The sequence below is a fragment of the Stegodyphus dumicola genome, chromosome 3 (genome assembly GCF_044657685.1).
Source record: "Stegodyphus dumicola isolate Sdum_Otavi_A_Nest chromosome 3, ASM4465768v1".
Lineage (NCBI taxonomy): Eukaryota > Metazoa > Arthropoda > Arachnida > Araneae > Eresidae > Stegodyphus > Stegodyphus dumicola.
In genome coordinates, this window is record NC_140770.1 from 265,684,151 (window position 1) to 265,709,372 (window position 25,222).

The window sequence follows — 25,222 nt, forward strand, 5'->3', positions numbered from 1 at the left end:
GATTTTTTGAACTGGGTCTGGCAATATTGCGATTAGGTATAAATACTATGTTGCTGGATGCATATATAGTAGTTTTAATTTTTAATTCAGCGTATCTTGGATTACTTCCTGTGTTTGAACATTTAGGCATATCAATTGAACAAGAAATGATTAAAAATTACTTTGGAATTGATAACGAAAGAATAAAGAACTCGAAACGTCATTCGTCGCTCATTTCGAAAATAGCCAGAAAAAAATTAAAATCAAATAGGAAATCAAAATTACTTAAGTATAAAGATATCGAGGGTGTGATGTACAAATGTGGAGAATGTTAAGTTTGTAAATACAACAGAACAATTTTTCTGTTAATGTGAAATCTTTAAATGCGTTTTCTGGAAAACTAATTTTTCTAGTGTTTTTACATACAAGAAATGTAATTACTCAAAATGTTTTAAAGGTAACTCTATTAAATTTCAATAAAGTGTTTTCTATATTATTTACTTGGTTTTAAGCTACAATCTAAGTTATATTTATTAATTTGATTGTTTTATTAAGTATTTCTATATAAAACGATAAGAAATATTTTACAAAAAACTGTGTTTTTTCATGTAATTACACATATTTTAGTAAATTTTAGCAATATCAAACATTTTAGTTCATAACACAGATGAGTGTTGTAGTAGTATACAGTATAAATAAAACTGAAATATATGCTGTGGGAAAAATATATGACATTTAACGTAAGTGTTAAATTCTCCTAAAAATGTGCATAAAATTGCATATATTTCAAAAATTTATGAAAATATTCCTAAAAATTTACCTATTTTCATGATTTGATATCATATTTTGACTAAATAAATATATATTTCATCAGAATTCTATGTTTTTATAAAAATGTGCTCGGAACGTACGCAGATACCTTAATATCTCTATTTCATATTTTTAAAACTTTAACGAGTTTTTGAGTAAAAACTCAACAATCACAAAACGAGCAATGGCAACACTATGCTGAATAAAACATTTTTATCTGCAGTGCCCGAGGCTGTCCATCGGAAATTCTAAAGATATGCTGCTTTTAAATACTTTTAAACCAAATGCTCTCGAAACTTGTATGTGTGTGTAAATGGAAAAAACGCTCCTTTGAGCTTTCTTTTATGAAGCAAATGCGACTTAAAATACGAAAGTTGAAGAGAATTTTCGGGGGAATACCTTTTGTGCACATAATCAGTCGAAACATTGTCACACTCTGGCCGAAAGCCAGATAACAAAGATCAGGGAGCATTAATTAATAATATTCAAAATATATTACATGTTACATGAAATATTTGATTTCATGCGTACTATATTTATATATGACTAAGGTACGTTTTTGCGACTTATATCTCACTTGTCTGAAAGTAATATCAGAAGAGCCCACGAAATACATCGAGGCATGCAAGAGCGAAATTGCGCCTGTTGTTGGCAAGAGCATTGAGCACCGTACAGGTGACAGTATGACTTTGCTCAGTTCCGCCCCCAATTTTGATAGAGAGCACTCTGGAGAGGCGGTTCCGAAAGTCCCCTACTATCAACCTTTCGAGAGAACTGTGGGCTCATCGCATATTTAGTGTTCTCCCATGTCGCACAGACGCTAAACATTTACAAACATCCATGCCTTCTCCGGGATTCGAAACCGAGCCCTTAAGTACGACAGTCAGCATTTCTAACCACTGTCCGTGTTGGGCGGCTAAGCCTAAGGTATAGCATTGATAATAACAATACTGATAATCATAGGCACATAAGAACAAGTTTTTTAGTTATGTAGCACTAAAGAACTGTAAAACTAGGATTTTTTTTTCGGATATTATATAATTACTTACACATTCAGTAGAAAATATGAATAATTGAAGATTAACTTGGAGAATTAATATCCGAGGATCTCTTCTACCCTTATCGCTTATGGAAGAATGTAAACTGACCGAGAGTGTGAGGACGAGATTTGAAAAAATAAATGAACAAAATGTAATTGAAAAAAGAAAATTCTTGAATAGCTATGCAACAGAAATTATGAGGATTGTGAATGAAAATAAGACTATCATAGGAATAGGACTTTAAATATTTTAATCTTTTATTTATTTATTTTATTATTATTATTTTGTTGTTGTTTTTCTGCGTCGGGTGTGCTGCGTTAACCATGAGGCCGATTACTGTCGGCCAGGAGGGTTGCAGCATACTCGTAAACTAAACTAAACTAAACCCTTATCGCTTTACCTTCATTTTCTGTAGAGAATTTTCTTATTAATAGATTTAAAAAACTATCAAGCGTCAATAACCGTATAGTCACAAGCATGTGTTCCATGTCCCAAATTTAAACCTCACATGAACGTATAACCACTCATTATCCATAACTTCTGTGTGTCATTAAGATGTAGTGTCATTAGGTTCTTTTGTAGCAGGAGACGTAAAAAATATGCAATGCTTTCGCCGGGACACAAACCTCTCGAATATGCTTCCAATTACACCAAGAAGGCATGTGGAACAGAATCTTAATAAGGGAAGGAAACAATATCTTTAATAGTGAGAAATTATGACTTAGCACTGCAGTTAAATTTTAGTTAAGAAGAAATACATGCTCTTCTGACAATTTGCAGGGTTACAAAATTTTATTTTCTTTTGCCAATTCAAGTTTCTTAATGTGCTAAATTTCTTACTTTTATTTTAACAGCTCGGGAGAAAAATGGCGAACACGCAGAAAGTTACTCACACCCTCCTTCCATTTCCGAATTTTAATGGATTTTCTGGTTATTTTCAACGAGCAGTCGCAAGTGTTAGTGAAAAAAATTGGATCTTTAGGAAGTAATTCTGCCACAGATATCGTGCCTCTAATTAAAATGTGCACATTAGACATAATTTGTGGTAAGTATTAATTATTATTATGAATCGTTCTAAAAATAATTTTGATATTATCAGTTTCGGTTAAAAACTTTTAGAGTGTCCTGTCGATTTTCCGTTGGTGGATTATCCGGTTTGCGGAATATCCGTGCTTGGCGGTGCTCACACACGCACGCTCATGACTGTCCGCAATAATGTGTAAAAAACTAACGCACAAGTCCGAATAAGCTCTAAAAACCACCGAAATACGTCTTTAGGTTTAGTTTCGACGATTATCTCGCGAAGTTCGTTCTGCCATCTGCATAATCGAAGGCATCGTTTCGGTAATGTCTTTGTTTCGTACTTATTTACGTGCATGTATTCTTATTCTTTCGAAAATTGATTTCAAATTTTAGAAGTAAAAATTTAAATCCGGTAGAAATCGGAGATTTATTTAATTGCGAAAACGTTGAAACACGAACTTAAGTTCTACGCAAAAAGATTGAAAATGCAATTGTTTTCAAAAATGTCGATCGGGAAAACATCAAGGAATGGTTCAACGGCAATTCCAGTGAGCCAGACTTTCAATGCTCGAGTGATTCGGATATCGTTTCAATGTCACAAGAAGATAAGAGGCAGAGTGATACTGAAAATGCAAGCGAGGAAGATGCTGGCAATTTCATTAATCCCGAGACAGCAGTGACTTTTATTGAAAATCTATTGCAATTCGTCGACCAAACGGAATTCGAATACAGTGATTAAGTAACACTTTGAAAAATGCGCAGTGAAATTCGAAAAATAATACATATTCTCAAAAAGAAAGTAAATTAGTAGTTTTTTAAAGAGATAAACGCATGCAATATGCAGGAAAATTGATAGTTTGGATTATCCCTGTTTTTAAAATTATCCGTGACCTTCTTCCTCGGCAATAGCCCGGGTAATCGAGAGTAAACTTTACATCAATTCCATTATCTGCATAAGATTTAATCTTTTGCACGAAATCCCGTAAGACAACTACAACTCTTGACCACTGCCACTGAACGAAACAGAAATTAATGTATTCACTACTAACAAGAATATCAATGTTCCACCCTTTGCTTTTAGTAGTGTAACAATTGAACAACGTGGAACTCTTAGAGGATTACTACTCATTTAATTTTCGCAATAAAATGAACCAAACGTAACAGAACGCATAAAAGTTTTCTATTTTTTATATTAATAATAATATTTAATGAAATGAGTTTTATTGAAACTATTCCAGTTTTCAAATTTCTGTTATTTTTTTTTTTTTTTTTTTGGCTGTCTATATTATGAAGCATTCATTTTTCTTGCAAATACTTATTTATTATAAATTATACATGCATTAAATTTTCTTATAACCCATAACGTATATGTAATTGCAATTTTTATTACGAGAAAATATAAAAATTATATATTTTGGTTTGTAGCATAAAATTCTATTTGTTTGATCCCCCATGACTTGTCTGATTCACCCATGGGAAGTTCTCTTAAGGATTTTATCCAAACCTTCTTGCAAATAAACCTTTTCTCCCCTTTTGTTTTAAAAAGGAAGGACCGAAATCTGCTCTTATTAATACGTTTTTAAATCGCTGCCAAATACAATTTTTTTTTCCTCATTTCCTCAAAAGAAGGTAAGTCTATTTTGCAAACCAAACCGTCTATAGATTACCAAGCATTCACTTTTATAAGTTTATCGAATTACACTCAGATAAACATAACTGCAATAATTCTTTCCATGACTGAAGCCAACCAGCGGTCGAGCGAGCGGTAAAAAGTGGCTGAACACTGATAGTTCCAACCTGGATTCGATTCCAGGCCAATTGGGTGGCTGCATGGGCGTTTTCTTGGTTTTCTCCCCATGTGTAGGTTTATACGATCCAGTTTTCTTAGAAAGCCCTCTACGAAGGCATCCCACCATATATTCCAAAAATTCAAATATTATTTTTGAAGGGATTTACACTTACGTAAAATGCAGTTGACACCCAAGCTACAGCCGCCCAGACAGCATAGTGGTTAGAAGAGCCGACTGTGATACCGAAGAATCTCCGAAAAGGTATGGTTGTAACTATCCGTTCCTTCATAGGAGGCAACGGCGGCCGCCTATTAGGTGCCTCCACAATAAAATGGCCACCCCTTCTGGCCTTGGGAGTGGCCAGTGTCGAATGAGCAAATATCCGCTGTTAGGGAAAAAGAGACCCAAGCTACTTTAAATTCTAGTATAACAGTCAAACAAATTTAAAGATGCCCTGATGTTAAAGCAGTCAAGCATCATAATTTTATAGATGTCCTCATGCTAATAAATTAATCTCTTGTTTGGGCTTCATGTTTTGAAATTTAGTATCAAATTCTGCGCTTGATCTTTACCAGGGCTTAAATTCTAAGATTAGAAGTGCCGGAGCCCTATGGAGGACCGTCAGCAAAGAGGAACAAGAGAAAATAAATAAATAAAATGACTATTAAACTAATTAATAATTTTAAAATTAAATAGTTGATTATTATCAAATTAATTAATAGCAATTTAATTAATGTTTTTAAATTGTTATTTAATCAATTATTATTATATAATTAATTAGTTAAAATTTAATTGATAATGATCAGGTAATTAATTTTTATTTATTGAAATAATTAGATTGAAGTAATTAAATAATTAAAATTAAATAAAATGTAAAGAGATAAATTGAAATTTAATAACCGATTTTTAATATAATATTTTATTGTTAAAATAAAATTTTTGAGATAAAATTTCTACTGAAATTGTTATTCAATTACATAAAAGAAGTGCCTCAGCCTTCTTATTCAGAGCTCCGGTGCGTTCCGGCTAGAATTATGATTTATTACAAAAACTAAGAAGCACCGGTGCCGAAATCCGGTGGGCTCCGACCCAATTTAAGCTCTAGTCGTAGAGGGGGGGGAGTTCTTTTATCATCACAAAAATTAAATATGCTTAAAGTATAGCTGATGAAAATTCCAGGGCGAAACAGAATGAGGATATGAGTGGATGGAAAGAAAAAATGAGGGGAATCTTGATAAGAGAGAACATTGTCTTTGACCGCGGCTCTATTCTGATATAATTATAGCCATCAAGTAGATGTGTGTCAGGGTAAAATGAGTCCTGAGTCTGACTCCTAAGGATGAATGTAAAATTGCTGGTTACGCTTTCCCCCCATTAGTGGATACTGTGGGAAGACGATGTATATGTGCTTGAGCAGTTTATCTCAGTATTTCACTCTTAATGCACTCTCTGTCACTTAACGCACGTTTAAGAATACAAATTTTCCTTCCTGTGAGGATAACTAACTGTAAGCATCGATAACAATACACTAGATACGATGGCATGGCAAGAAATTTATGCGTTCCGAAATAAACTCTTCCAAACTTATTGCCTTTCTTAAAGTGAAAGGTTTCCGCATGTGAGTGAGGGAACTTTACTTGAACGTTTCATGTTCTCATGAGTTCGTATTTCTAGGAAAATAGAGTATTGCAAAGTCTGCTTATTGTTAAACTAAAACGTCAGGAATTCTAATTTTTTCCCCTTTAAAGTATGGTTCAGTTTTATAAAAAGAAGTACGGGAGCTCATCTTATTTAGGGCTTCGGTACCTTCGTGGAGGACTTTCTAAGGGAAACTGACTCGTATACACGTTACACATGGGGAAAACCACGAAAACGCCCATGCAGCCAACCCGTTAGTGGAATTCGTACCTCGGACCGAACTGCAAGTGTTCAGCGAAGTTACCGCTCGGCTGCTGGTGGGCCCAGCAGCAGTCACGAAGCATTTGTAAAAAATGAAATCTTTTGCACATAAGAAATTAACTGTCTATCTTCGCTTGAGAAAAAAATAAAGAATTTAAGAATAAGAGATTGTATTGTTTATTTTCAAATTGCATAAGAAATTAACTGTCTATCCTTGCTTTAAGGAATAAAAAAGGGGTTGATTTAAAAATAAGAGATTGTATTGTTTATTTTCTAATTGTATCTACAACTTACAAATCTAATATTGGAATGGCTTCCCGAAAGTTTAAATTTAGGTACTGATCTATGATGAAATAGAGATGATTTTCAAGGCTGGAAGATGGGTACTGAAGGGAAATATGGGGAAGTACCGGCATCATAAAATTCTTTCGAAGCACGTCCGCGTATATGTGCTGAGTTATAAAAGTTTTCGACTAAATTTTCTCTTTCCCAAGTACTCTCGCTTTTATTTCTATTAATCTTCTATGAAACATTCTATGAACCAAAGAAACTACATTTGCGTTTAAAACATTCAAAAAACTTTACTCACTTTCATTTGTACTCGAAACGAAGTGAACTGAGTAAAGTTTTGAAATATTCAACGAAGTCTGCATCGTAGTCTCTATGAAAAATAATCATGTTTTTTTATTATTTCTATTTATTCTTTTCGTTAACGGAAAAAAACAAATGATTCTAACCTTCTTTTCCGAAGGTGCTTGTCTTTGTTAATTAAAAAAGTGAAATAGCAAATGAGATATAAAGGCAATCAGCCAAATGAAAGTATTTATCCTCGAAGTTCTGAAAAGAGCTTTCTGTGAACATTCGAAGAATACCTTTATGATAATGGTTGTATTTTTCTTTTTTACTTTTTTTTTTTGTTCCACTACTATTTTGTATAATGTACAAGCTGAAAAAGCATAAATATTTGTATTTAAATGAAAGAACTTAAACTGAAGGCAAATTGTAATCTTTTTTCAATAGAATTAAATTTGAAAAATAGTGAAATCATGGAAGTTTTGCTTTCAGTACGTTAGCTATAAGGTACAGTTCTGTTAACGAAACTCTAAGCATGAAATCTGCGCGAAAACGCCAAATGTTATAGTCTGTTCATGCCGCTACACGAATATCTGTTTAATGGCCTTGTAGCGAATAGCGGGGAAAATGAACATAACGAATTTTCTCTCCTAGATTTTCTGTTACTTAAGCGAATAATATGTTAGCCAGCATTCAACAGCCAGTTATTAATACGAACAAGTTAACCGCAAATCCAACGTTATTGATCATGATACTGAATACAATGTATAAAATTTGAAAATAAACAATAGCGCGGCACTGACCGTCTCCATCTAGATTTCAACCTCATGGACCTTTTGGCGATTGCATGAAAAGATACAAATATTTTCGGCAGTGTTAAATCATATTTGTAGACTTATGCCTTCTGTGTAATCTGAAAATAGTAGGTAAAATTTATTTTGTATTTGTCTGATGGATTTAATAAAACAGTCATTTTCTTCCATGAAGTTTTATGTATCGTTAAGTTTGCCTCCATCTACTGAGATATCGCATCAGCGTTTATGTTTGGCTCCAAGTGGCGCTCCGTTAACAAAGTGCCTTTATGCAAGTCTGCTGCACTCATACAGATAATGGATTAAAGACAAACAGTAAAAGTGACAGTCATCCTAAATTTCTGCAGGGCAGAGTCGCATTGCAATGTAGTCTTTCATTTCAAGAGTCTCAAATGTCCTTATTTCTGTAAATATTCCCGAATTTTTTTATATAATTTGTGAGAATTATATTAGAGTTTACTCATACTTAATTTGCCGTTAAATTGTATGCTACGATATTCATTCAAATGAGAAAACTGTGCAAACTGAAGGGCAAATGCCATAGTTTAAAAGTAGGATATTATTATTTTCTGCAAATCTCGTGAATGTTACAAAGCGTTGCTGCCGTCTGTCTGCGTAATTCGCCTTAAAATATTGTCATGAAAATACCGAAAGGTCTTATTGTTAGGTTATTTAAATACGGCAAAGCCTCCAGAGCTACCTGCCTAAGGGGAGGGATGCTTTCGTGGAGGACTTTCTAAGAGAAATTGGCTCGTATACACACGGGGAAAACCACAAAAACACCCATACAGCCAGCCCGTTCGCGGGTTCGAACCTCGGACCGAACTACCAGTGTTCAGCGACTTTACAGCTCGGAGTATTGTTAGGAAGTTAGTTTCATGAGATCTCACCGAAATGTTTAGGTTGAGATTTTGCCTGTTTATTTCGCTTGTTCCAAGATTCCTATTATTTTAAACAATCGTAAGCTCAGAATCAAGATAAATCGTTTATATTGTAAATTTTGTATGAAAAAGACTCCATTTATTTACCTTATAGTTTTGTTTTGTAAAACCTACCAGGAATAGATAATATAGCTCTGTTTAATTTTACATTTGACTCTGTGTAGTCTATTAGTAACTTAACTCCACCATTGGCTGAGTGGTTAAGTCCACTGAATGCTTGTAGTTCAACTTGGGTTTGATCCTAAGCAAATGGGCTGCCTACATGGCTAATATTCCTGTTTTTTTCTTATGTGTAACTTGAACACGATCCAATTCCTCTGAAAAGAGACCTCTACGAAAGTATTCCTCTCCTTAGGCAGATAGCCCTTACGTGCTTGGCCACTTTTAAATAATGTTAAAACTATTAACAGAATATGTTACACTATGGGAGAAAATAACTCGCCAAGCGTTTTCATAACTTTCATGGATAGCCATTAGGTAAGCTTAAGCTATTGTGCACCAAAGAAGTTATAAGTTGAGATGTATTTGGTATATGCCGTTGCGTACGATCTTGAAGATGATTGTGTAGAATCAGTTACGCATTCAGTTAATCATACAACAGTGCTTTCTACGAACAACAGTGCTTTCTACGAATCATACAACAGGGCTTTTCTTCTAGGTTTTCAAGTCCACAATATGCTTGGTTTAAAAAATAATTTTCAGACTTATTTTTTGCGATTTATACTGTGAAGAGGGACGATGATATTAAATCATCTTGAGAATTTTAAATGGACCTCCTTTTGGCAATTTGCGATAAAGTAAACAAACGGAGGAAAACTTATCCCCGAAAAAAAATATTGTAATGAAGGATAAGTCTGGTTATTCAACGACATATTATATTTAAATGGTATGAAATCCTGAATCAAATTTTTCTCTGAATACAGAACTGAAAGTAAATCAAAGAGCCAGATTTTTCTCGAGTACAAAAGTCATCTTACCGAAATATTACACGATGTCAAACTCTTATGCTTGCCAAATTAAACATATTCAGAGATTTATTTTAATGCAGTCCAATGTAATTTTTTGCAAGGTTACTGAATTTATAAAGTTCATATTTTAGAAAATATTCAAGTTTCATAGTATTTGCAAGATAGCATTTTTCATAAGATTTGAAAGATTTCCGGATGATCATATACAAAAGTGCGGTAAGATCGTCAAATTAACACGCGTGCTTTTCAATACTACTCTAGGCCCACCAGCGGCCGAGCGGTAAAGTCGCTGAACACTGGTAGTTCGGTCCGAGGTTCGAATCCCGCGAACGGGCTGGCTGCATGGGTGTTTTCGTGGTTTTCCCCATGTGTAACGTGTATACGAGCCAGTTTCCCTTAGAAAGTCCTCTACGAAGGCATCCCTCCCCTTAGGCAGATAGCCCTAGTGTGCTTTGCCGTAATTAAATACACCAAACACCACACACACCAATACTACTCTTTTGATGTCAAGGAAAAAAGGGTATATGTAGTACTGGAATCTTTGCTACCGATAGCTGATACAGCTACACTTTTGGAAGTAAAATTTATAGGATTGAAATAGTTTCTTACAAGATTTCTGTATACGAGAGTGATTCGTTTTTTCTCACCAGAAAAAAAAAAAAAAAAATGTGCACATGAAGTTATTAAACATCTACCAGCAGCCCAAATGTTAAGACTTCTTAATAGTGATATAGCTCGATCCCAGTTCAAACCCCAGCAAACGGGAATGGTTTCATGGCAATTTATGTAGTTTTTCCATGTTTAATGTGAGCAAACCAGTTTACCTTACGAGTGCACCGAAAAGGCACTTTCCTCTTAGGCACACAGCAGTAATTTTCTTTTGTTAAGCTATTAAGTATTTTATTTTCTGTATAACTCATCCAGAATAAAGGTCCTGTTACCAAAGCCAGGGAATCTTCCTCGGAAGACGAGGTCGGAAGGAGTTATCCCATAATATTTAATTTAGGCTCCAGTCATCTTTTTGCATAGAGTTTATTTTCAGTTATCAATTTTCCAAGTTTGGCGGTACGATCTTTTGTCTATTGGTAGGTTAGGCCTACTGTAATTCAAATGATCTTTTTTAAGTAACAGCACAACATATGGTGACAAAGTTTAGGGAAGATAACTGAAAAAGTTAAAATGAAGTACAAAAGATATTTTTGATGAAACGTAGCTTGTTGTTAAAGCGAGAAAAATCGATATACTCTATGCCGTTAAGTCCGCATTAGAAAATGAATAATACTTCTTAAATAAAACGCTAATTCCTAAGGAATCAGTACTGGATGCCATGGTGGTATATTTAGTAACCAAAGATTAATCAGTGAAGAAAATTGAAAGAAACAAGTGAAGGTCTGCAAATTTTCGATTTTGGGATTATATAAAAATTTAATAATTTGACCAGATTTGGAATTATGGTCTTTACAATACACTGAATTTACTTTGCACAGAAGTATTATGCAAAGTATCACAGAGTGAGTTTGTGAAATAGCAACCAAATTACAGATTAATTAAGACTAATTCAAGGGCTATCTGCTTAAAGGGAGGGATGTTTTCGAGGAGAGTTTCAAAGAAATCTGGCTCGTATTCACGCTGCGCAGAGATAAACACGAAAATTTTGCATCGACCATTACCGCCGAGATTTGAAACTAGTTAAGCTACCAGCGTACAGCTGTTCTATTATCCACTCCGTCATTGGCGAGTGTAAAAACCACTGTAGATTCTAGGTAAAAGCTCAAAGTACATGTACACACTGTGAAACTGCAAATCCCAGACTCAACAGTACTGGATTATAGTACCAGGATATAATGAACTTAGTATGAATGCACAAGAATTTTATGAAAAATTTTGTTAAAAACTGAAAAAAAAAAAAAACTATTCCACTGCAGCTTCCACACAGCTGCTAAAATATTCAAAAGATGTTCCGATTGTCCTGTTGAAAATTAGGAATTATTTTCATCCAAGTCAGTAACAGAAAATGATCTGAACGCTTTGCTAGGTTCAACAGAAATTTCATCGTTTTATTTAAAATTTTTAATATGTAAAATTTCATTCAAATGAAATTTACTCTCTCAACAGTAAACAGGCCCACTAGCAACCGAGGGGTAAAGTACCTGAACACTGGTAGTTCAGGTTTGAGGTTCGAATTCCGCGAACAGGCTGGTTGTATAGGCGTTTTCGTGGTTTACGCCATATGTAACGTGTTAATACGAACCAATTTTCCTTAGAAAATCCTCCACGAAGGCATCTCTCCCTTCCGTGTAGTACCTTAGGACGGAGCACAAAAATAATAAATAGTAAAAAGGACTAGATTTTTCAAACATTATCTAATGCTGCTGTCGCAAAGGCGCCTAACATGCATTTAATACAGAATTATGGCATTTTATTAAAGTCCTAAAAAAGCCATTTATGAAGTTACCGTGGGTCAGTTCCAATAATGTACGATCTCGTTTGATCGTGCATTTGAAGAAAATTTCTGGCAGTAAAAGTATTATTTACGTGTTTCGCCCTAAGGCACTACAAGGAAGAGAAGGACATCTTAGTGGAGAATTTTCCAAGGGAAACTGGTTTCTAAGGAAAACTGACTATTAACACGTTACGCATGGGGAAAACCACGAAAATGTCCATGCAGCCAGCCCGTTATCGGAATTCGAACCTCGAACTAAACTACCAGTGTTCAAGGACTTTACCGCTCGGCCGCTGGTGGTCCAGTAACAGTGGTATTAAAAGCAGTTTTTTTTATTGAATGTTAAGAAGCTTAATACCTAACGTAAAAATCCAAACTCCCTCTACCTTAAATTATTTTTTAAAATCAGTTAAAGCGTTTGAAATATTTAAATGCATTTGGAATTGCTAACATGAAAACAAAGAACGTAATTGTATTTGAAATAATAAATACGAAAATAAAGAATCTGGAATTAATATTTAATTTTGCATACACCAAGATAAAATTCAGCATTATAAATGGGGGTGCTTCCCGTATAGTTAACAGCAACAACAAAAAAACGCGTGCATGCTTGGTTTCATGCGTGATGCTAAACGATGTATTTGCTAGAAATTAATATCCTCTCAAACATAAAATTTACCCTAAAATGTAAGCGCTAAGTTTTTTTTTTTTTTTTTTGATTATGGAAAGCACACTAGGGTTATCTACCTAACGGAAGAGATTCCTTCGCGGAACACATTCTAAGGGAAACAGACTCGTATACATGTTAAACATGGGGAAAATCACGAAAATGCCCATGCAGCCAACGCGTTTGTCTAGAATTGAACTCAGGTTAAATCTACCAGTGTTCAGCGATTTTATCGCTCGGCCGCTAGTGGGCTAAATTTTAAGAATTAAAAATGTAGGTGTATATTTGATGAAACTATGATTAGGTTCCGTTTACATTTTATTAGAAAGAAACGCAAGTTACCTATTTGCGATATTTTAATTTGATATAGAAAAAAATCGGGGAAATAATGGTGTATTATTACTTATCTATTTTTAACATTATCTATTTTAGTAAACAGTATAATATACAGACTTAAACTATACAGTACTGTAATACTGTACTACAATATACTATACTATATGTAACTTATAATTATCAGTAGTTACCCAGTTTACATATATGATAATTACCAGTGTGGCTTATTAAATATTTAAACAGTAACTGTTCTCTACATAAGGATAATTAAACTTCATCTTACTCCGCAGCCATACTCATTACAATACCTTTTTATAAACACCTACAAAATTTTGAAAAAATGTAAGAAGAGTAGTCTTATTTCAGTTAAAATGCGGTATTTTACGTAATTCAATTTTGTGGTAGTGAGATGAGAATTCAAAATAAAATTTTGTATACATGAAGAAACATAGTTCCGCGAAATATTTGTTACCGCTCTACCTAAATTTTAAATAAATGAACAAATAAAATAAAAATTAAAAATAGAAAATAAGAATTAATAGGCTGTAGTTTTTTTTTTCCTGTTTTGTTTTTAAGTGCTATATGACTTAAAATGTACAATCTGCAGTCAGTAAAAATTGTTTCTTGTTACCTCCAATTAGAAAGAATTTCTCAAGCTATCGGCAATTTTTGTTGAAAATATAATTTAAATGTGCATTTATTAAACTTTAATGCTAAATAATAATTATTACTTAAAGGAAAGTATATATTACCTAGTTTTCTACTAGGACTATTTAAAATCTGAAGATCAATATTTAAACTAAGAATTAAAGCTTAAAAGTCAATTGTTATTGGAGCAAAAAGGCTTTCAGATCTTTTCAAGAATGCATAAAATCAATAAAAACTTTGACTTCAAAAGTGCTTCGTCAAATGAGTAGACTATTAAATTAACTTCAAGATTGCCTTATTTAAATATTACACCATATAATGTGGATTTCATGAATAAGGATTTATTCTGATATACAAAAAGAACACTTAAATTGTACGAGTCTCATAAATATTAAATTTAACGGTTTAAAAAACTAGTTCTGGCGAAACAAGAAAACTACCAAATATAAAGAAATATTAACTTTAATATTAAATATGAAGTATTAAAGGAATACTGAAATATGCACAAGAACTGGCATACAAGGAACACAGAAATGCTCAAATATTAGACAGTTAGCTTTGAAAAAACATCACCTAGTTGCACATTTGTGGCTACCACACTGCTTCATTCAGCAACGTTTTGCATTAACTTCCTCATTAATTTTTAGAATCTCTGGCAGTAATCTTAAACCAAGAATTTTCCAATTATTGACATTTATTGGACACAATGTTCCATTGAAGCATCTTCTTCGGAAACAAGTACGTCCATGTCACGAGGATACTCTATTTCAATTCCTTCTAGAAGTTCCGGAAGATCATCGATTTCCTTTCCTTTCCATGAGCTACAATTCCAGCTATCCTGGTCCTCCGTTTTCTCTTTCAGCATAGAACGAAACACATTAAAATACTCTATTGAATCTATGGTGTCATAGGGATTTTTAAGCTTGCAAAGAAAATACTCTGTCAGGGGACAAGTTTGCAGGTTGCTCAATCTTGCATCCAATTCTTTGCAGCCTCCCTGTAGATCAAATGTTTGGCTTAATCTATTGCAGAAGTATTTAGACCAGCATTTTGGCGCTGAGCGAAAACAGTTCTCATTACACTTAGCATACTTGAACAAGGTAAATTCAGCATATATTAAGCATGAAGCTATCATTTGATCGAAAACATCACCGCTTATTTTAAATGCCAAATAATTGTCCACAAATCCAAGAAACTTTTCATCATCTATTGACAGCGATGGCTTTTCACATTCAAAAACTTTCTGCAAGGCACTTCTGTAACACAGTTGCATACAAACAATTGCTTTTCCAAGTTTTTCCGGAAGTTCAAATTTGTTGCTGTCAGCCGTAGGGTACATTTCTTTTAGCATTTCAAGTCCTGGAATTACTTTCATCTGGCTCCATATGTAATGAAATAAATCAGAAGCAAAGCGTTCAGGTTCCTGAATCGTCATTCTTTTGTTGAATGATAACTGTTGTTAGTCCTGAATGGAAACGCTTCCAAGGCAAGCTTTCTAAGATTACAAGCGGAAGGTTTAGGATGCTCTTAAATACTTTTACTCAAGATAACCTTGCTTCGCTTCTTTAAATTTAGGTGCATTTAAATATTGCCTTATTCCTTCCTTACGGCACCTTCTCCTTGTAATTTTCTAGCTTTGAATTATGCAAAGAAATTTTAAAGAAAATTAAATTTATATATCTTTTCTAGAAAGTTACTAGTAGCTCAGTGTATTCACTTTGAAACAATATAAAAATATAATAATAAACAATATAATAATATAATAATATAATATTAAATAAAATTTTAAAAAATCTGAAAGCTAAAATGTGAAAGCTTTCAGATTTTACATTACGCCCAAAGGGTTTTTTTTTAACGTTTCTTGTGTTACCTTTATTTATTAAATATCATGTTCTTCGCACTTAAACCACATAAAATTCAATTCAACACATTATCACAAAATAATTTTAAAAAGAGCATATCTTTAGAATTTCCGATACACAGTCTCGCGCGCTAGAGATAAAAATGTTTGTTTTTTTCTGTACAGTGTAACCATTGCTTGCTTAAAAATTGTTGAATTTGTTAATCCAAAATTCGTTAAAGTGTTACAAAATATGAAATCGATAATAAAACAAATTCCAAAATAAGGCATCCAAATGCCCATATTCGATGAAAGATTACATTATTCAAAATTTGATTGCTCTAGGTACAGTTGTTTTATCACAATGAGAGAAACATACATATATTTATGCAGACTCTTAATTATTTGATTTCTTTAAATATAACACAGAGTGACAATATTTGGTGGCAACAGTTTGAAAAGTGAATCGACGCAAACGAAAACGAAATTAATAGCCCTTCTGAGCTAACGCTCCTTTGGGCGAATAAAAATTGTAAATTATGTGAATAGGAAAACACAGAGGAAGTTGATAAAATAATATATTAGTTATGACTTTGCAAACATAAATGAATGAAAAATTCCAAATCAAAATTCAAAATCTATTTTGATTTGATTCGGTTGTTATTTTACAACCGAACGTGGTGTTGCGAATTTCTGTACATATGATTTAATTTGATTGTGCTGTTTTCGTGCATTTTTATAATGTTATGTATTGTTTTTATTTATTTTTTGTAGCATTTTATGTAATAATTTCGTAGCGAAATTTTATTTAACGGAACTTGAAAATATGTATTTTTATTAAAGAGCTTATCTTATGCATAGAATTACAGATCTTAAGTTCTAAATCCATGTTTTAATTGTGGAAATAAGTAAGTTAGAAGTATAGATATGATTAGAATGGGTATTTTCCTGGGATTTTTCAGAAAACGCATTTTCAAAGCTCTAAAAGCAGTTTTTCTCGAATTCCAGAAGGCCCACTAACCCCACATAAAATATGTCTCAGTTATCAGACCCAGACATCATTTGCTTCAGAGTTGAGAAGTTAGTTACTGCAGAGTTGTGGTTTTTTGAGTTTTAGTTTAGTAAACTGACAGAAATTGCTTTTTAGAATATACGCTGCTGGTGATATCGGTATTTGCGAAATGTTTGGTATGTTTTTGGAGAATTTTCCTAATCTCCTTGAACTATTTATATTTACATACGTATTGTAGTCTTGTTGTATTCTGCTATTTTTTCTATAAGTCATTTTAATTTTCTAACCAGTCATTGCTACTTTCCTATCAAGGCTCGTTTAATTTTCCTGCCAGAATATAAATTTCCAGTGCGCGAAAGATTCAAATTAGGTAGAATAGAGGAAGTATTTAAAGGAGGGTTTGGAAGGGGAAATCAGAGCGTGTTCTGCTTGCGTGAAGTCCACGTTTCTAACTTTGGTTCTCTAGCGATTAGAATTCAGCAGCGTTGAGTTATTCTTGCCATTAGGCGTGTTTACACCTAACTCGATCAGAACCAGCTTGAGCGCTAGTTATACTGTGAAGCGGTTAGTCTATATTTAAACTCCATTAATTTTATCTTTGATTTAAAGCCAAAACGGTTGGCTTCTCTAAGCACGAGTTGGTGCCGTCTGTTAAACTTTATTTGAATTAATGAAAGTTTCCTTTACACCCTTTCTCTGTCTCTGTGATATTAGTAAGACACAGTGAAAAGTTACCAGCTGTCTTTTTAGAATTCTGGTCTAATTGTATGCTTTTTGAGAGGACTAGTTCTTATAAGTTGTTACTGATTTTTAGTTCAGTTATTTTTTTTAATGTCTTCAGACACATAGCTTGCAGCAATAGTTATTATGTCTTAGAATTAGGCAAGTACAGCAGTTCAAATATATAATTCATGTAAATGTTTATGAATAGATTAAAGTCATGTTTTGAGCATGTTACATTTCCAGTTATTTCTGCAGGAACGCATGCTTAAACCTGTTCATTTGGGAAAAACTGCTCATTATATTTTGGCTAAAATATACTCTCGAGGCGGAAATCTAATTTTGTATTTGAAATATTTGTGTTGTGTTGTAAGTCGTATGAAGGAAAGAAAATGGCCCATCTAATGATTTCTTATAATCTACTTCGAATTCAAGGAATATTTTTACTGGATATTTCTAAAGCCATTTGCCCAGTGTCGAAGATGGTCAGGGTGACTATCCAGGAAAAAAATTCATATAAACATACATAAGGAACGGTAAAGATTTTTAAAAAATGTGTCTGGTTTTCGGTTTTGCTTCACTAATTTTAGGTCGCTTTACAATATTATTACCTTGTTTTATCAGAGATGAACTCAATACAACAACTAATTTAACATACGTCCAAAGATTATGGCCCACCAGCGGCCAAGCGGTAAAAGTCGCTGAACACTGGTAGTTCGGTCCGAGGTTCGAATCCCGCGAACGGGCTGGCTGCATGGGTGTTTTCGTGGTTTTCCTCATGTGTAACGTGTATACGAGCCAGTTTCCCTTAGAAAGTCCTCCACGACAGGCATCCCTCCCCTTTGGCAGATAGCCCTAGTGTGCTTTGCCGTAATTAAATACACCACCACCAAAGATTATGAAAAATAAAGACTCAGGATTCATCTTATTGTGATCATCTGCGGAGCTTACATTTCTGGTTACTTAATGTTCCTTATTTATATATAAATATTTCAATTATTTCATATGCGATGTTATTGAATGTATTTATTTTAATTAATATGCTATTTACATATAAGCTTACGTATAGGAAAAACATTGGAAGTGCTTATTCATCCCTTTTAGCTTATTTTGCTAATTAACTCCTAAAAATAGTAAAATCTTTCAAAGAAGATTTAAATTTTCTTTAGTCAAAGGAAGTCACTTTTACTTAATCACAATTACAGCCTATATCTTACATATCTTTCTGAAATCTTAACTATTGTTGGAAATGTTAATGACATAAAAAAAAAACATAACATTTCGCCCCATCTCATGAAAACAGAAATGTCTACTCTTTTTGTTTATGTTTTTCTTTTTAGACCATTTTTGACAGGGAGCAGAATAAGCAGGTTTTGTAATTAGAGAATGAATGATCCGCTCCAGAACCGATTCACTTTACTGAGCGAAAGCGTCAGTTCTTTAAAAGTTCACCGAAAGCTGTTGTTGGGAAGTGTACCAAATTTTTTTTTCCTCTTAATGAAAACACTAGCATTCTTTGCTTTATTACATACAGGAAACGTCTGTATGTATTATGTCTGTATTTTTATGTGTGTATCTGTGTTACGTATGTATTTTGGCGTACTTCTGGTTTGCTTGTGTTCCAACTAATCTTTAAAAAACAAAACATTAAATAAACCGACGCATCTCAGCAAAACGGAGCACCTCTGTTTGCAAATGGACGGAGTTTTTTTCCTCCTCTGGGAGTGCGAGGATCTATTAAAATTGTAGGAACTAGTTTCTCGGATTCCCAGATGTCAGCGTTCCTGCGCTAGTCGCAGATCTGGATCCTTCTGAATCGTGATTAGTCGCTCTTTCATCGCTCCTGCTCTAGCCGCAGATCTGATGAAGGGCTAGCTCATTTCTTTGTTTCTTTGTTCGACTCCTCGCCGACGCGAGCCTAATGGGGGGACGTAACAGGCAATAATCTGACGTCACTGTGATGCCACCTGTCCTGATTTCCCGCGTTTAAAACAGTAGTTTCATTGAGCTGCGAGACGATTTTCTAGAGGTTACATAACCCAAATTAATTTTAATAATATATATAACTGTTTTCTAATAATGTATATATTTAAAATAATTTATATATATGTAATTTTAGTCAGTTTTTATTTTAAATTCTATATTGTAAAGTATCGTTTACGTAATATGGCTTTTTACGCTGCAGTAACGTGCCGTAGCACTTACAGAAGTAAGAAAGGATGAGATATTTTATTTCATGGGACCAAAGGATCCAAATGAGAGTTTGCTTTTGACGAAAGAATGGATGCACAAATGTCAAAGAGAAGATTATATTAATGTGAAAAGCGGAAAAATCTGCAGCGAACATTTTCTATGCAGTGTTTATGAAGATGATATGAAAAATCGCTTATTTGGATAGTCAAAAAAAGAAACTGTTGAAATGGAATGCTGTGCCGAAAGTAAATTATGAGGACAATAATAAATCGAAATTGATGATGACAATAATAAATCAAATTTTAATGGTTTTGAAATAAAACTCACAAATGAAAATGTAGATCATCCTGAATGTTTAAGGATAAACAAGAACGCATTGATAATTTGAAGAACAAAATAATATCCTTAGAAAATTGTATTAAATTGTATTAAAGTATTGAAAAATAGAGAAAAGAAAAATTTTAGAATGTTTGTTCAGCGACAAAGAAGGTGGACGACATCTAGACAGAAATTGGTATCAGAAATTAAAATCTCAAATAGCGAAATTTGGGGGAGGGGGGAGCACAAATCGGAGAATTTGGAAAAATGTCTAAAGCCTATTTTTATAAAGACGTAGATTAATGCATTACTGAAAAAGAAGAAAAAAATCAGGTGGACTAGTGAAAATATCTCACGTTGCATTGTCATAAGAGCTCTGTCATCTTAAAGCTATGATTTTTGGAAAGAAAAAAAATTGGAATATCTTTACCTAGTATTATCAAATTAAAGAAATGGTGTTTATTTTATTTTTTAGTGTTTTCTAAATTTTAGTGTAGTCCAAGAATTCAAAGTAATGTTCTTACTCTGAAGAAGGAAAGAGGCGAATATTTGTATTCTGTAGAAAAAATATGCGTTCTCAGTTTCGACGAAATGCGTATAGATTGAAAACTCTGCTATGACTCTAAACTGGACTAAGTTGGTTCTTTTCAAAATGTGCAGTTTGTTTTAATCAGAGGTCTCATTTCGCGCTCTGCCTCAAATTACTGAGAAACCGCGTTTTAGATAGAGGATTTGTTTTAGATGATGTAACTGTTTTAAATTTTAATATTATTAAAGATGTTTTAAATAGAGATTGAAAAGAAATCAAATTGTGTCCCAAACTGAAACCAAATTATTTAATGGTCAAGGGAAACGAGAGACAAAAAGTCGCTCCAGAGAAAACATTATTTTCAAAAAGTACCGCAAAAGGTATACTCTACCCCACAGGAAATCAGAAAACATCTGACTTCTATGAGTTAATCGATAATATCTTCGGTATTTTGAATAGTACCAAAATAGTACCAACAAGAATAACAAGTATTTAACAAACTAATTTTGTTAAGTACTTGTTAAAGTTATTCTTATTGTATCCTTTATAACTAATTATTGATTAGATTTTGTGCTAGATTAGCATTCTAGATAAAATATAATAGTATAAAACATTAAAATTGGCATAAAAAGACCTGCTTCCTTTACTCACACTTTTGAAAAATTAAATAACTGTTTTAGGTTCTGAATAAAGCTATTTTGTCAATATTAAGGTAACAATCTTACATACATTTATTTAATTGTAATATAGATATAAGTATAAATTACAAAATTATTTTAAAAATATCTATTATATTGAATCGGAAGAGAATTATAACAATGTAAAATTTACAATTAGGCAAAAAATCAAACGTAAGTTAGCAGAAATGTTGCCATATATGTCATATATATTTAAACCTTTGTCAATGTAAAGTTGTTTTTTGAGTAAATTTAAATAGCTGCTATTATAGTTATCTTAGAAGCAGCATAAAAATTCTCTCAGTTAGCATGCAAATAAAGAAATGATTAGAAATAAACGTGCATTAAATAAAAAAACCTGCAAATAAAAAATAAAATAATAAAAAAAAAAACATGGAACTTTATGTTAAAAGAGTAGCACATTTTATCTGTTATTTTAAAATTGAGTAAGCATTATTAAATTTTTTAATGGTTCAGTCTAAAATGCATAAAGCAGTAACATTGCTTCTTCCAAATTATAGCTATCTTTCATACACAGCTCATTTTAAACGCTGGTTCAAAAACGCTAATTTCCAAGCTGTGAATTATGTATATTGGCGCGCTCAGTGTCATCATGGCTACGTCATCACTTCTCACTTTCTGCTTCAGGGGGAAAAGCTCTATGAGCTAGCCCTTCTCTTCTAAGTCCTGTCTGATTCCTACCGAGTCTTTATTACTCACTCTTTTTATCGCTCTTACTTTAGCCACAAATCTGGCCCCTGCAGAGTCTTGATTATTTGCTCTTCTCGCTTCTTCGGAGCTGTTCCTCTCAGTTTTATTTCGATTCTTTGAATACTGTATCATGGTGTAGCAATGCATATTGGATATTGCCCTTTTTATACAATATTACAATAATATTTATGTAAAATAATAAATTCTATTTTGTTTATTTACTTATTGCACTAAAATCCTGCAAATCAAGAGCTATGAATTTCTCTTTAATCTTCTTTAGAATTAGGATATATTTATAAACATAATTTTTCCATCTGATATATTTTTTCAAGGTTGCAGAACAAAATATAGATCCTACCGAAATGAAGAAACTCTTATCATTTTGTCAAATTAAATAAAAGAGAAGGGAAATGCCGGTATTGTCAGAAGACAATTTCCTGTTCTTTGGTATCTGCCTTCAATTTAAAAATTTATTTTTACAATGTGCTTTGTAGTGGCAAAATATCAGTTATAGTAATAAAATAATGTAGTCTTTAACAAAAGTTAGTTTAGCATTCATTATTTTTTAACTTTTAAAATTTTTTTTGTTCCAGAATTTTATTGTTTTTCTATGTAGAATTTTTTTTTTTTTTTTTTTTTTTTTTTTTTTATAGAGAATCTCAAAAGTACAGTTAAAAGACATCAGTGGTTTGGTTGAGTTGATTCCAGCGATTCCACTCCTTGTTCAATTCGTTCTGCTTTTTCCCCGTCTTTGCACACCGCTCTTGATCCTTCCCCGAAAAATTCAACAGGGTCATTGTTAATGAGCAGTGGATCGTTAAAAAGTACTGATTAACTTCAGTGAGCGAACGATTCCGATCTGATCTCTTAAAGGAGCGGTATTGCTCAGGTGTATTTGTAGTAGAATGTATGTGTGCGAACAGCTTTTATAGTGGTAAAGCGCGGTGTTGTGCGGTAGATGAAAAGGGTTCTACTGGCTTAAAATCATCATTCCCTGAGCTAATTTCGAACGGTATATGTCGCTACAGAAGCTCACCTATATACAGTTTGTTCATTTGGTTGCAGCTAGAACGAAGAGCGATTTATGAGTACCTTATTTGTTCTTCTTTGTTCCGTTTTCATATACATATTTCATTGCAAAATCTGCTTATTTCTTTCCCTACTACCTGCCTTTGCACTTTTACCAGGTATTTCCAAATCCTTGTATTATAATAATATACCTTGTTATCCTTGTGTTATACAACCTAACTTTATATTCTACTTATAATATTTATCAAAACTTTCTATACAAACTGCGCTATTTCACATGTAGAATCATATGCAGATGAAATTGTCACTTTATTAGTTTGTCTCCTAATCTGGCAGCTTTCGCATCCAATGAACCATTGAAACAGATTCCTTATTCAAAATTATATATATTTTCTATTCTTACGTTTTGGTAAATATCACGAATTATTGCAGGTTTTCAATTTCGCGCACCTGTTCCTGTCTCTAATTACACAGGCTGCTGGTAGCATATGCTCCATTGCAGAAGCATTTAATTTTTCGTTGATTTAAATTAATATAATTTAAAATCTAAATTTATTTCCCTTTCAGAGACAGCTATGGGTGTACACATTAATGCGCAATTGGGAGGATGCAGCGAATACGTCACTGCCATAAATGAGTAAGTGATATTTCTTAAGGAGAAGAAAGCTTTACTTTCTCTAATTCTCTATTTATTTAATAAATAAAATAAAAATAATAAATTTAATAAATAAATATTTATTTAATAAATAAATAGATTTACAGTACTGCTAATTTCTTTCACCCTGAAAACACTGATATATAAATTTTATAATATGTTTGTACTCTTACTGGTAATTGTGAGCACAGGAAAATATCTCTTTCGAAAACTTCAGGATACAGGCAACTGTATGTAATTAAAGTAAGCGAGAGAAATTTGAAAATCAAGTTAGAAAACATGTGAAATAAGTAACTTTATTTCCTCTTGAAACTGAAAAAAAGCTTTTGCCGACTTGATATACTATATCCCGTTCCTTCAAACATAATGATGATGTTCATGATGATGATGATAATAATAATAATAATTTAATGTCTTCAGACTTTAACGGTCGCTCATATAGGCTTGTTAAGATTTTTTACGCTCTCGCTGAACTTGCAGGCTACCAGCCTGAAAAGTGGGTACACAGTCCTGCTAACCCACTTTTCTTTTTTCAGTCGTTTTTAGCTTTATTATCAAGCATCGTTTTCTTCGAACTTACACCATATGCAGTTCATCAACAAAATCTTGCATAGGAGTATATGTTTCGAATTCCTGGATGCATTGTTAAAGGTTGGCACAAATTTTAATTTTTTTTCAGGCTTTTCTCAGTCCATCGTATCAATATTCAGTTTTCTTAGTTCGATGGCTAGCAAAGTTTGTCTTTTTGCCTTTTTATTATTAACATTTTATGTGTTATCTTCATTCATTAAATATTACATTCTTTGCCCTTACGCCACATAAAATTCGATTCAGCAGCAAAATCCCAAAATATTTAAAAACAGCGTATCTTTAGAATTTCTAAAAGATGGTCTCGCGCGCTGGAGATAAAAATGTTTTATTCTTTGCTGTGTTTCCACAGCTCGCTTTCAAATTCTTGAGTTTGTTAATAAAAAATTCCTTAGAGTTTTACAAAATATGAAGTAAATAATATAACAAATTTAAAGCTCAGAATCAAGCTTCCAGGTGTACATGTTCACGTGGAGGACTACGTTGCTCAAATTTCGAAATGTCCATCTTTATATAATGTACACTCGCATGAATGATGTAATGGCTCATGACAAACTAGCAAATATTATTTAACGGCGACCAGTAATTTTGAGGCATCATTTGTTTGACTACGTTTCCTTATAATAAGGAACGCAACTAATCAGCTTTGATAAAAGCTAGATTCTAAAACCCCAAAAAGTAGAAAGCAGAGTCTCTAATAAGGTTGCTCATTGTGTGTTCTCGAGCTGCAGTTGTTAGTATTAATGTAAGAATAGAGAACCAGTTTAGAAAATCAATACAATTGGTATTGATGCCAGGGAGTTCGATGCAAACGCGCGATCAATGAATACTAGTGTAAAAAACTATTTATTACGTTTGCTGAAGAGATATGGATGGGTATACATGGCTCAACTGACAACCGAATGCAATTCGAGTCCACGCACAAGTGCATCCGAAGAAATAATCTCATACTTTCGACATTCTAAAGTGCACTTAATGTATGATCTATTAAAGTTCTTGTAGGCCAAAGAGTTGCAACATT

General features: G+C 33.0%; 1 protein-coding gene across 6 annotated transcripts in view; it reads left to right on the forward strand.

Moving 5' to 3' along the window:
• LOC118192978 (cytochrome P450 4C1-like) overlaps positions 1-25,222 on the forward strand; it is an 86,729-nt gene that overhangs the window by 23,735 nt on the left and 37,772 nt on the right. For all 6 annotated transcript variants that reach the window (XM_085814091.1, XM_085814092.1, XM_085814093.1 and 3 more), the window contains 2 exons: positions 2,684-2,874; positions 23,526-23,595. In XM_085814091.1, coding sequence (XP_085670217.1) covers positions 2,684-2,874; positions 23,526-23,595 — 261 coding nt within the window. The remainder of the gene's footprint in view (positions 1-2,683; positions 2,875-23,525; positions 23,596-25,222) is intronic.